Here is a 13546-nt window from a genome sequence, read left to right on the forward strand (position 1 = left end):
AAAAAACCCAGCAGAAATGTTTTTGTTTTTTTTTACATTCAACCAGACTAGGATTTTTTTTACGTGAATCTCTGTACATTGTCTGGTAAATTGAATGGTGTCATTCAAAATTAGAACTCTTCCATTAAAAATTAAGCCCTCATATGGTTAGGTGGACAGAAAGATAAGAATAAAATTAAAATAGATCATGACTATGGGAAGGGGGGTGAGTTAAAAAATAGAAAGAGAATGAATATACAATATATATATATATATATATATATATATATATATATATATATATATAATTTTTTTTTTTTTTTTTTTAATATACAGTATATATAGGAACACAAGCATCGCCTGGGTAGGAAGCAGCTATCATGGGGTCTGATGAGGAGTTATGCCGCCTTCCGCGCTATTTTTGCCCTAAGGAGTGACCATACTCCAGGTGACAGCTCCTAACAACAGCCTGACTGGCACTGCGACAGCAGGCTTAGACCCAAGACTCCTACCTACAAAGATGCAACATAACAGACCGCAGCAGATCACACACATTACACCACTGCCATCTGCTGAATCCCACGCCCCGTATAACTAAAAGGGGAGACACTTACTAGAGCACTTCGTGCAGCGTGAGGATGTTGGGGTGCGGGCTGAGTCTTCGTAGTGCCTGGATCTCCCTCACGTTGTTCACTTGCTCGATGCTGTTGATGAGCAGATTGTATTAGTATCAGATAATGCACGGCTTCTGCAACTTTCACATCGGCTGTCATTATACAATAAATGTGTACTTCGGATCAAAAGGAAGAAAAAAAAAAAAGATAAGAAGCAAGAGATGCACATAAAATACAGTAATACACAAATAACCAAATTAAACCCCTTCCCCCGGATGTATTTAAGTCCCTCCGCATATAGGCCTCTGTATAGGGACGTCCCTGAGGCCATTGGAAGTTTCTGGCTGCTGTAACAATTGCATCATGGAGGGACGAGGAGCTGAGAGATGGAGCCAAAATCAACTGCCGCCCATCTAAACATTAAGCGGCCTGGATCGGTGGACCCTGTAATCTTGGTTGCTGAGGCAGGAGCCGGTACTGGAGTCTCTAGATATCTGCAGCTCTCACTTAGGTGGGACATTGCTGTAAATCCCCTCAATAACAGCTGACCATTAGGAGTGTCACAATCCAGATCTGCAGCATTTATTGAAGATGGATATTGGAATGTTAAGTTTGCCTGCTATTGCACTGTGCTGTGGATTTTACCTGTATGTGCAATTCAGCAGGTAAAATCTGCAGCGTTCCCATCACCCCGTCCTGCTGGCAGCGATGGTGTCAGGTGCACAGGACTCGGCAGGTGTACGAGAAGTTACTCGAGTCATGTGCAGGAGACACTGTCACCTGCTGGTCAGAGTAAGGTATGACATCAGACAACATGGGGATGTGGGCTCCCGCTTTGCGTGGCTGGATCCTATGACCTGCGATACTTTGTCTGATAATCTGCTGGTCACACCGGGGCTCAGAGAGATCCATAATCTACAAGTGCTCCATGCGATTCGGATATGTCATGAACAAACCCAAAACGTGTAGATGGGAGGATGTCCTCTATCTTAAAAGGTATTTCTCATTTTTAAATATTTTTTTTCTGCACTGGATTGTTAACGTCACCATTAAACAAAATGTTGTATGAGTTAGTGCAGAAACGCCCACTTCCGAACCATAAGGAAAGGCTAATGCTGATGAGCCCGATCCCACAAGGGATGGCCTATTTATAAAAATACTCCTTAAAGAAATTTTTTTAATAGTTTTTTTTCCCCATAAATCAATACGTCACGTGAAAGTAAGAAACGTTGCAATATTTTTTTTTTTTTTTTTTTTTTATCAGTCAAGTCTGCTTCTTTCTCCTCCACGACTGAAAGTTCATTCTCAAAATTCTCAACTGACGGGAAGAATCCGTCTTCAGCGAACATAAACTTTTCCATAACTCAGATAGGAGATAACAATTGGTGCTTATAAAGTTCTATGGAGAAGTGTAACCGTCGTTTCAAGAGAACTTGCAGCAGAATGTCTGTGTCGGCCTCCTCCTTGCATCTCCATTGAACTTTATTAGCACCAACTGTCATCTCCTATCTCAGTCTTTCCTGAATAAAGAATTTTTTCCCCAGGAGAGTGAAAAATCAATCTAGGGGAAGATTTTTCTGATAAGTTATATTCTAAAGTTGATTATTTTCACGCGTATGATTGACTTATGGGGAAAAAAATGAAAATGGACTGTATTCTTCAAAATCTCTCAAGAGTTTGCGGTGGTACATACATCTGGAAATACGCTCAATTATCTGTCTAACTGCTTGATACAGCAATGTACGGAGAGCAAGAGGGCGGCAGTCGCACGATTTACCAAGGTGACCTCTATCCATGGATGAATCCTCTAATACACAGGCGCTCATTGTGTGCACACGCAGGAGATCCCGCTGCGCGTACCTGCACTGATCACTGCTCAGAAGACCAAATAGTGGTCACATGGGTAACTCTGCTGGCATTCCCAGCGGCGTGCGACACACGTACCTTTTGTACAGCTGCTTCATCTTCTTGCACGCATAGTAATGTCCGTCTTTTAAGCTCTGCGTCTTCACAACTTCGGAAAACGTCCCTTCTCCGATTTTCTGAATCGTTTTATATCCTGAATTTTTTAATAATAAAGTTAATTAAAAAAAAAAAAAATCACAATCCGCTGCCTGATGCCAAGGGCAACCGGATTCATTTTTCAGAGGTCACCACATTTATCACACATGTCGTCAACATAAGAGGGGAGCTACCCTGTAATTCAAGCGAATCCTGGCAAGATCTGGTCCTGGATTATCAATTAAAGGGGTTGTCTGGTCACTTATACATGAAAAGAATAAATCAATAAAATTACAAAAAAATTACTGGAAAATAATGAAATATTACTCACCTTAGTGATCGCCTGATACCTCCTGGGTTAAGAGCTGCTCTCTGTACATTTAACTTCTGCAGCTAATCAATGGCAAGGTCATGATTACAGTTCGTGATTGGCGGCAGCGGTCACATGTTCAACTGGACCAAGCAGAAAGTACAGAGAGTGGAAGGAAGCACGGAAGGCATCAGAGCGGGATCATTAAGATAAGTATTACTTCATTTAGTATGTTACAATATTTTGGATTTGTTTTATTTATTTTAAACATCCCTATAAAAGGCCAAGCTATCAGGCACTCTAGATTATCATGGTGGATGAAAAGGGGCCAAAAGCCCCGTGTGTGAATAAAGGGGTCGTCTTTAGACGTGTACTCCTCGCCACTCTCGGGACTGGTCCATTCTCCCACCAGCAATCAGATCCCCAGAGATCCTACGCTAATTGCTACCCTGTGATAAATGGACTTAGTGGCACAAACCCTTTAATACAACAAAAGTGTTTTTTAGATTTGTCTGCCTGTGTTTTTATTGTAGGCAGGGTTGATGTTTCCAGATGTTTTTGCAGCAGATTCATGATGTTTTTTTTTTTTTTTTTTAAACGGTGTGAAAGAAGCAGGAGCAATTCTGTGAGCTCAGTTTTCTGGATCAGACGCTGCTGGAAGAGTGTGGGGGGCGCGGATTTCTGCATTATTGAGTGAGTAGAGTATAAAGATGTGCAGGGTCCTGGACCATCGGTCACGTCTGTAGTCCGGGGCAGATGAACCAGATCCCTGCGAGCACCTATGCTGAACATCAGCACCCTGTAACATCATATATGGGCCCTGCGGCCTCCCCGGCGCCTATGCTGAAAATTAGCCCTCTGTAACGCCATGTATGGGCCCTGCGGCCTCCACGGCGCCTATGCTGAACATTAGCCCCCTGTAACGTCATGTTTGGGCCCTGCGACCTCCCCAGCGCCTATGCTGAACATTAGCCCTCTGTAACGCCATGTATGGGCCCTGCGGCCTCCCCGGCGCCTATGCTGAACATTAGCCCCCTGTAACGTCATGTATGGGCCCTGCGGCCTCCGCGGCGCCTATGCTGAAAATTAGCCCTCTGTAATGCCATGTATGGGCCCTGCGGCCTCCACGGCGCCTATGCTGAACATTAGCCCCCTGTAATGTCATGTATGGGCCCTGCGACCTCCCCGGCGCCTATGCTGAACATTAGCCCTCTGTAACGCCATGTATGGGCCCTGCGGCCTCCCCGGCGCCTAAGCTGAAAAATAGCCCTCTGTAACACCATGTATGGACCATGCGGCCTCCACGGCGCCTAAGCTGAAAAATAGCCCTCTGTAACACCATGTATGGACCCTGCGGCCTCCACGGAGCCTATGCTGAACATTAGCCCCCTGTAACGTCATGTATGGGCCCTGCGGCCTCCCCAGCACCTATGCTGAACATTAGCCCCCTGTAACGTTATGTATGGGCCCTGCGACCTCCCCAGCGCCTATGCTGAACAGTAGCCCCCTGTAACGTCATGTATGGGCCCTGCGACCTCCCCAGCGCCTATGCTGAACATTAGCCCCCTGTAACGTCATGTATGGGCCCTGCGGCCTCCCCGGCGCATATGCTGAACATTAGCCCCCTGTAACGTCATGTATGGGCCCTGCGGCCTCCCCAGCGCCTATGCTGAACATCAGCCCCCTGTAACGTCATGTATGGGCTCTGCGACCTCCCCGGCGCCTATGCTGAACATCAGCCCCCTGTAACGTCATGTATGGGCCCTGCGACCTCCCCGGCGCCTATGCTGAACATCAGCCCCCTGTAACGTCATGTATGAGCCCTGCGACCTCCCCGGCGCCTATGCTGAACATCAGCCCCCTGTAACGTCATGTATGGGCCCTGCGACCTCCCCGGCGCCTATGCTGAACATCAGCCCCCTGTAACGTCATGTATGGGCCCTGCGGCCTCCGCGGCGCCTATGCTGAACATTAGCCCCCTGTAACGCCATGTATGAGCCCTGCGGCCTCCCCAGCACCTATGCTGAACATCAGCCCCCTGTAACGTCATGTATGGGCCCTGCGACCTCCCAGGCGCCTATGCTGAACATTAGCCCCCTGTAACGCCATGTATGAGCCCTGCGGCCTCCCCAGCACCTATGCTAAACATTAGCCCCCTGTAACGCCATGTATGGGCCCTGCGGCCTCCCCAGCACCTATGCTGAACATTAGCCCCCTGTAACGCCATGTATGAGCCCTGCGGCCTCCCCAGCACCTATGCTAAACATTAGCCCCCTGTAACGCCATGTATGGGCCCTGCGGCCTCCCCAGCGCCTATGCTGAACATCAGCCCCCTGTAACGTCATGTATGGGCCCTGCAACCTCCCCGGCGCCTATGCTGAACATTAGCCCTCTGTAACGCCATGTATGGGCCCTGCGGCCTCCCCGGCGCCTAAGCTGAAAAATAGCCCTCTGTAACACCATGTATGGACCCCGCGGCCTCCCCAGCGCCTATGCTGAACATCAGCCCCCTGTAACGCCATGTATGGGCCCTGCGACCTCCCCAGCACCTATGCTGAACATTAGCCCCCTGTAACGTCATGTATGGGCCCTGCGGCCTCCCCAGCGCCTATGCTGAACATTAGCCCCCTGTAACGTCATGTATGGGCCCTGCGACCTCCCCGGCGCCTATGCTGAACATTAGCCCCCTGTAACGTCATGTATGGGCCCTGCGGCCTCCCCGGCGCCTATGCTGAACATCAGCCCCCCTGTAACGTCATGTATGGGCCCCGCGGCCTCCCCGGCGCCTATGCTGAACATTAGCCCCCTGTAACGCCATGTATGGGCCCTGCGGCCTCCCCAGCGCCTATGCTGAACATCAGCCCCCTGTAACGCCATGTATGGGCCCTGCGACCTCCCCCGGCGCCTATGCTGAACATCAGCCCCCTGTAACGCCATGTATGGGCCCTGCGACCTCCCCCGGCGCCTATGCTGAACATTAGCCCCCTGTAACGTCATGTATGGGCCCCGCGGCCTCCCCAGCACCTATGCTGAACATCAGCCCCCCTGTAACGTCATGTATGGGCCCCGCGGCCTCCCCAGCGCCTATGCTGAACATTAGCCCCCTGTAACGTCATGTATGGGCCCTGCGGCCTCCCCAGCGCCTATGCTGAACATCAGCCCCCCTGTAACGTCATGTATGGGCCCCGCGGCCTCCCCAGCGCCTATGCTGAACATTAGCCCCCTGTAACGTCATGTATGGGCCCTGCGGCCTCCCCAGCGCCTATGCTGAACATTAGCCCCCTGTAACGTCATGTATGGGCCCTGCGGCCTCCCCAGCGCCTATGCTGAACATCAGCCCCCCTGTAACGTCATGTATGGGCCCCGCGGCCTCCCCAGCGCCTATGCTGAACATTAGCCCCCTGTAACGTCATGTATGGGCCCTGCGGCCTCCCCAGCGCCTATGCTGAACATTAGCCCCCTGTAACGTCATGTATGGGTGGGTCACGAAGTGAAGACATTGTGGGGGCTGCACATTTCCGGATCGGCGCCCTCAGACTAGAGACATGCCGACTCCAAATCTTTTTGCTCAACTAGGCAAATTACGGATTAACCCTTCCTTCACCCTTTTTTTCTGGGCAATTTTTTTTTTTTTTTTACTCAAGACTTTTTTTTAATGTGCGTTTTTCAAGTTTATCAAAAAAACCAACCAGCAAAATAAAAAATAAAAGTATTAAATATTTAATTTAAAAAAATATGAAAATGCAAATAAAATGAAAACAGAATTTTTTTTAAAATTAATTTTGCGCTCAGTGACTTTACACGTCGGTCACATGACCTGTTTCGGGGCTGCTATGGTGGGCGCGTCCCCCGCGGTGGCCATATTACGCGTCGTCCTGTGGGGGGCGTAGTAACAATATGGAGGAGGGGACTCTTACGTCTCTGCACCTGTTATTGTTGTGTTATAAGAGCCCATACTCCAGGACAATGTCAGCAGCGGCACTTACTGTTCATGGCGCCGCCTCACACGGAGCAGTCCGGCGCCCTCCGCTCTGGCATCGCTCCCCGTCACTCACACGCGGGACACGGACTCTGCTGGAGAGCACTGTCACGGCGCCATGTTTAGTGCTGCCATCTCCTAGGCAACCGCACCTGCTCCGCACCCTGACACCACGGCCTCTGCCGCCTCCTGTCACTAGGGCTCCAGGGGAACGTCAGCGCGTCACTGCGATACGTCATCACGTGACAGCCCCGCCCACACCCCCTACTGTAGCGATATCAGCAGATCTGACGGGAAAAGGAGAAATTTAAACAAAGTTATTTTATTCTTTCGTAATTACAGGTTGTAACAAAGAGAAAAAAAAATAAAAATCAGATTAATGTTATAAAAACAACACGCCCAACGTGGGGCTCGAACCCACGACCCTGAGATTAAGAGTCTCATGCTCTACCGACTGAGCTAGCCGGGCTGCTGATGTACTTCTTACCATAAGGTTACAGGACCAGAGTGCCTCAGTCTCCTGCTCCAGCCATACATAGTCTAGTTATCCAAGAAGTATCATTTCTCCTTGCGGAGAATGACATGCTAAGCATGTCGAGGTGAGGAGACTTAAAGCCGCAATGCTTGTCTGGGAAATATGCTAATTATGCAAATTGTCTCTTCAGAGAGGAAGAGGACTAGAAGTCTAGTGCCACCTATTGGAGGTAGCAATCCTAAAAGTCAATGTTGACCCTTTAACGAGCCTAGTTACATGACTTAGGATAAAAGCCAAGCCAGGATTCTGCAGATTCTGATCGGAAAAATCCACAGATCAATCTGCAACGTGTGCACATACCCTATGATAAAAAAGATGATGTTCATAAAGGGTTAAATGGCTGTGGGCGCTGAGAAGGCTGCCCCGCGTCAAATACAGGTCACTTCAGCCCGGTCCAGAGGGTTCTGCTGTGAGATCAATGGCCAAAGTCATAGAAATCATGGAGCACCGCCACAAAAGTCCTAAGTGGGACCGCACCCCCAAAACACCAAACACCTTTGAAGCCCCATAGTGTCTCCACGCAGTGACGTACCGTACTCATGGCCCCCAAAAAGTATGAAGCCAACAAAAGTGCCCTAAAACACAGTATAATGCCCCCACACTCCCTCACACAGTAAAATGCCCCCACAGTGACACAGCACAGTATAATGCCCCCACAGAAATACAACAGTGTATTACCCCCAACAGTCCTCCACACACAGTATAATACCCCTACAGTAATACAACACAACATATTACCCCCACACATAGTATAATGCCCCTGCAGTAATACAACACAATATAATGCACCCACACATAGTATAATGCCCCCGCAGTGATCCCAGCACAATATAATGCCCTCACAGTGAGCCCAACACAGATATGATGACCCCCACACAAAATATCATGACCTAACAGTGATCCCAACACAGAATAATGCCCCCTACAGTCCACCATACACAGTATGATGTCCTCACAGTGACCCCAATACAGTATAATGCCCCCCTCAAAGTCAACCACACAGAATAATTCCCGTACAGTGACCCCCAACAGAGTTTAATACCCCCCATATTTGACTGCACACAGTATAATGCCCCCACAGCGATCACAATACAGTATGTTGACTCCCACAAATAGTGATATCAACACAGTATGATGACCCCCGCACAAAATAATGCCCCACCAGTGATACAACATAATATATAACCCCCAACGGTCCACCACACACAGTATAATGACCCCACAGTCCACCACACACAGTATAATGACCCCACAGTCCACCACACACAGTAAAATGCCCAGAGGCGTATCTAGGCTCTCTGGCACCCGGGGCAAGAATTCGGTTTGGCGCCCCCCCCAAGTACATATGCGACTTGCACACTTAGCCATGTACCCACGAGCTGCTCCTCCTAATGCTCTCAATGTTCAGTAAAAAACTGAGAGAAGCAGGAAGAGAAGCTCATTGTCAAGTATGAAAATCGCACATGAGTGAAGTGTCCATGTGATGACTACTGGAGCCTGCAGAGCTGAATCCTGACATTGCAACTTCTGAATTCTCACAACGAATGCACTGCACACATTTAGGATTCTCCCTTGCCGATGTACAGTCATGTCAGCACAAGTATGTGATTTATATACTTCTGGCCACATTCCGACTAGACGTGCCCGTCCTCGCTCCGTTCACTTTCATTGAGTGAGGCCACACATGTCTAGTCAGCATGTGACCGTATGTATGTAAATTACCGGCACGAGAGAATCCTGACAGCGTTCAGTGTGCACTGTGAGAATTCAGACGCCTGCAGTCACATAGAATGACTGCAGACTCAGCACAAACCTGGACAACCCCTATAATGTTCCTAACAAATAAAAACATGAGAATAAGTCAGTAGCACAAATAACATTTACATCCAAAGTACCTTATAGATGACGTCGTCTCTGGAGTCAGTCACCTTTTCTTCTAGACCCCATGATGAGTTTTCTCATCCACATCTCGTCTCTGTAGACGTCCATCTTCTCCGGTCTTCTGCAGCAAATCTCCACACGACGCCCTTAAAGATAGAAGTGTCATTATAATGCTCCTAAATACAAATATCTGCAATATACTGTCGCCCCGCACTATTCCCCTCCCTCGTCATACTGTCTCCTCTAACATCCCACCTGTTCACCATACTGTCTCCTCATATATTTACCCCCTCACTCTCTATACTGTCTGCTCACACATACCCCTGACTCCCCATACTGTGTCTGCACCTATACATTAACCCATTCGCTCCCCATACTGTCTGCACCAATCCCCCATACTGTTTCCTCATACATACTCTTTATTTTGTGTCCTCAAATCTCCCCACACATTAAATCCCCCCATCCCCAATCCCCCACATACATTAAGTACCCCATCCCCATTCCAAATCCCCCCACACATTAACCCAATCCCCACTCATTAACCCCCATCAGCACTCCAAATACCCCCACACATTAACCCCAACCCCACTCATTAACGCCCCCATACATTAACCCCCATCCCCATTCATTAACCCCCACACACATTAACCCAATCCCCACTCATTAACCCCATCACCACTCCAAATCCCCCCACACATTAACCCCCATCCCCACTCATTAACGCCCCCACACATTAACCCCCATCCCCACTCATTAACGCCCCCACACATTAACCCCCATCCCCACTCATTAACGCCCCCACACATTAATCCCCATCCCCATTCATTAACCCCCGCACACATTAACCCAATCCCCACTCATTAACCCCCGCACACATTAACCCAATCCCCACTCATTAACCCCCATCACATTAAATAACCCCCATCTCCACTCCAAATCCCCCCACTCATTAACCCCCATCCCCACTCCAAATCCCCCCACACATTAACCCCATGGCATCCCCACTCATTAACCCCCATCTCCACTCCAAATCCCCCCACACATTAACCCCATGGCATCCCCACTCATTAACCCCCATCTCCACTCCAAATCCCCCCACACATTAACCCCATGGCATCCCCACTCATTAACCCCCATCTCCACTCCAAATCCCCCCACACATTAACCCCATGGCATCCCCACTCATTAACCCCCATCCCCACTCTAAATACCCCCACACATTAACCGCCATCCCCTCTACAAATCCCCCCCATCTCCACTCATTAACTCCCCCTCATCTCCCATCTTCGGTGGTTCTTCAGCTCCACAGTGGAGCACACTTACCACCAGCGTTTGCTTTTGGCGCCGGGGAGTAACGTCAGCAGCGTGATCACATGACCTGATCACGCTGCTGACGTCGCTCTGGCCCGGCGGTCAGAGCTTCAATTGTACAGGCGTCTGTATAGACGCCAGTACAATTGCTCCCTGGGAGCCGGCATGGCCTCCTTCTCTGCGCCGGCTGTCAGCTTGACAGCTGACACAGAGAACCGCCGACTCTCAGGCGGGGGGCGGCAGAACGCAGCCGCCAGGGAGGACACTGCGGACCGCTGCATTAGGCGGCCCGACTGCGCCCCCCTGCTGGCTGCGCCCGGGGAAACTGCCCCGGCTGCCCCCCCCTAGATACGCCACTGATAATGCCCAAGCAGTGATCCCAGCACAGTGTAATGCCCCCACAGTGATTCCAATACAGAATAATTCCTTCCACAGTCTGCCACACACAGTAAAATGCCTCCTAAAGTCCTACACACACAGTATAATGCCCCAACAGTGATCCCAACACAGTATGATGAACCCCATAATCCCCCACACAAAGTATAATGCCCTAACAGCGATACCAAAACAGTATAATTCCCCCAATAGTTCCTCATGCAAGTATAATGCCCCCACCATGATACCAACACAGTATGATAACCCCTACACACAGTATAATGCCCCCGCAGTGATACCCCAACAGCCCATCACACACAGTAAAATGCCCTTACCGTGAACCATACACAGTATAATGCTCCCACAGTGACTCCAAAACATTGTGATGGCCCCCACAGTCCCCTGCACACTGTATAATGCCCCCACAGTGATACCGACACAGTATAATGCCACTCTCACAACACACTACACATACAGTAGTATAGCCCCTCCACAGTGATCCCAACAGAGTATGATGACCCCCACAGTCCACCACACACACATTATAATGCCCCCACAGTGATCCCAAAAGACTAATGCCCTCTCAGTCCCCCACACCCAGTATAATGCTCCCTACTGTCCCCCATACACAGTGTAATACCTCCATAGTAATTCAAACACCGTATATTGCCCCCACAATCAAAGACACATAGAGTATAATGCCCCCAAAGTGATGACAACACAATATAATGCCCCCCACAGTGATCCTAACACTGTAAGATGCTCCCCCACAGCTACCACACACAGTTTAACCCCTTTACCCCCAAGGGTGGTTTGCACGCTAATGACCGGGCCAATTTTTACAATTCTGACCACTGTCTCTTTATGAGGTCATAACTCTGAAACGCTTCCATGGATCACGGTGATTCTGACATTGTTTTTCTCGTGACTAACATACTTCATGTTAGTAGTAAAATTTCATTCATATAACTTGCGTTTATTTGTGAAAAAAATGGACATTTGGCGAAAATTTTGCAATTTTCCAACTTTGAATTTTCATGCCTTTAAATGACAGAGATATGGCACACAAAATACTTAATAAGTAACATTTCCCACATGTTTACTTTACATCAGCACAACTTTGGAACCAAATTTTTTTTTTGTTAGGAAGTTATAAGGGTTAAAAGTTGACCAGCGATTTCTCATTTTTACTACACCATTTCTTTTTGGGACCACATCACATTTGAAGTCACTTTGAGGGGTCTATATAATAGAAAATACCCAAAAGTGACACCATTCTAAAAACTGCACCACTGACAGTACTCAAAACCACATTCAAGAAGCTCATTAACCCTTCAGGTGCTTCACAGGAATTTTTTGAATGTTTAAAAAAATAAATATTTAACTTTTTTTCACAAAAAAAATACTTCAGGTCCCTTTTTTTTATTTTACCAAGGGTAACAGGAGAAATTGGACTGCAAAAGTTATTGTGCAATTTGTCCTGAGTACGCTGATACCTGATATTGGGGGGGAACCACTGCTTCGGCGCATGGCAGAGCTCAAAAGGGAAGGAGCGTCGTTTGACTTTTTCAACACAAAATTGGCTGGAATTGAGATCGGGCGCCATGTCACGTTTGGAGAGCCCCTGATGTGCCTAAACAGTGGAAACCCCCCCACAAGTAACCCCATTTTGGCATTTTGGAAACTATACCCCCCAAAGAACTTATCTAGATATGTTTTGAGAATTTTGAACCCCCAAGGGCTTAACAGAAGTTTATAACGTACAGCCGTATGATTAAAAAATCATATTTTTTCTACAAAATTGATCTTTTCACCCCCAATTTTTATTTTCCCAAGGGAAACAGGACCCTAAAAGATATTGTGCAATTTGTCGTGCGGCTCCACGTCCTGCTAAGCGACCGCACGTCCTGCTAAGCGACCGCATGCTTCAATCCGAGAGTCGGGTATTAACATGCAAGACTCGTCCGATTTTCTCGCATGTGTGATCCCGACCTTATGACAATCCTTTTATTGTAGGGATCGCTACTGCGTCTAAACTTGTAAAAGACACACAAAAAACCCTACATTTTGTGATTAAACCAATATCAGCATGTAACGTCCATAATTATTGCATTATGTGACTCCCAAAACAGCGCCACGGGCTCGTTACATGGCAAGAAGCAGTAATGCACACAGCAACGTCACAATGCAAAGAATTCATACAGCAGTGTAATGATTCCAAAGAGTAACAGTTCAGGCACCACATTCAAGTCACTACTCATCTGGCCGGTTAGCTCAGTTGGTTAGAGCGTGGTGCTAATAACGCCAAGGTCGCGGGTTCGATCCCCGTACGGGCCATTCTAGTTTTTTTTCCTTGAATTTTTTTTTAAATTACACTTTTATTATTCCACTTATAAGTCTCTGTGATTAATCGTTTCACCTTTTCCATTACTAACTTTATATCAAACTCATGACTGTAAGCTGTCACTCATCCGAACTTTGTAAACAAAAAACGCGCTCTGAAGTTTGATTCCGGTCGGCCACCATACAGCACTTCCTATTTTTGACCTTCCATGATCGAA

The 13546-nt window shown here is 48.1% G+C and overlaps 1 protein-coding gene and 2 non-coding genes across 5 annotated transcripts in view; 1 reads left to right on the forward strand and 2 right to left on the reverse strand.

Moving 5' to 3' along the window:
* The window catches only part of MOK (MOK protein kinase), a 34264-nt gene extending 27160 nt beyond the window's left edge, over window positions 1-7104 (reverse strand). The window contains exons 1-3 of one of the 3 annotated variants that reach the window (XM_073578003.1): window positions 6891-7103; window positions 2538-2652; window positions 594-683 (exon numbers count right to left, since the gene is read on the reverse strand). In XM_073578003.1, the coding sequence (XP_073434104.1) occupies window positions 594-683; window positions 2538-2652; window positions 6891-6897 (212 nt within the window). In that variant the 5' untranslated portion in view covers window positions 6898-7103. Of the gene's footprint in view, window positions 1-593; window positions 684-2537; window positions 2653-6890 lie in introns of all 3 variants that reach the window. The other 2 variants (XM_073578005.1, XM_073578006.1) reach the window with 2 other exon arrangements.
* A 175-nt stretch (window positions 7105-7279) lies between these two features.
* Window positions 7280-7352, reverse strand: TRNAK-CUU (transfer RNA lysine (anticodon CUU)). The gene has a single exon. It is a non-coding gene; the product is annotated as a tRNA-Lys (tRNA).
* Window positions 7353-13248: 5896 nt separating this feature from the next.
* TRNAI-AAU (transfer RNA isoleucine (anticodon AAU)) lies at window positions 13249-13322 on the forward strand. The gene has a single exon. It is a non-coding gene; the product is annotated as a tRNA-Ile (tRNA).
* Window positions 13323-13546: the final 224 nt, after the last annotated feature.

Source organism: Dendrobates tinctorius, unplaced genomic scaffold (genome assembly GCF_039654945.1).
Source record: "Dendrobates tinctorius isolate UK_male_01 unplaced genomic scaffold, ASM3965494v1 ptg000058l, whole genome shotgun sequence".
Classification (NCBI taxonomy): domain Eukaryota; kingdom Metazoa; phylum Chordata; class Amphibia; order Anura; family Dendrobatidae; genus Dendrobates; species Dendrobates tinctorius.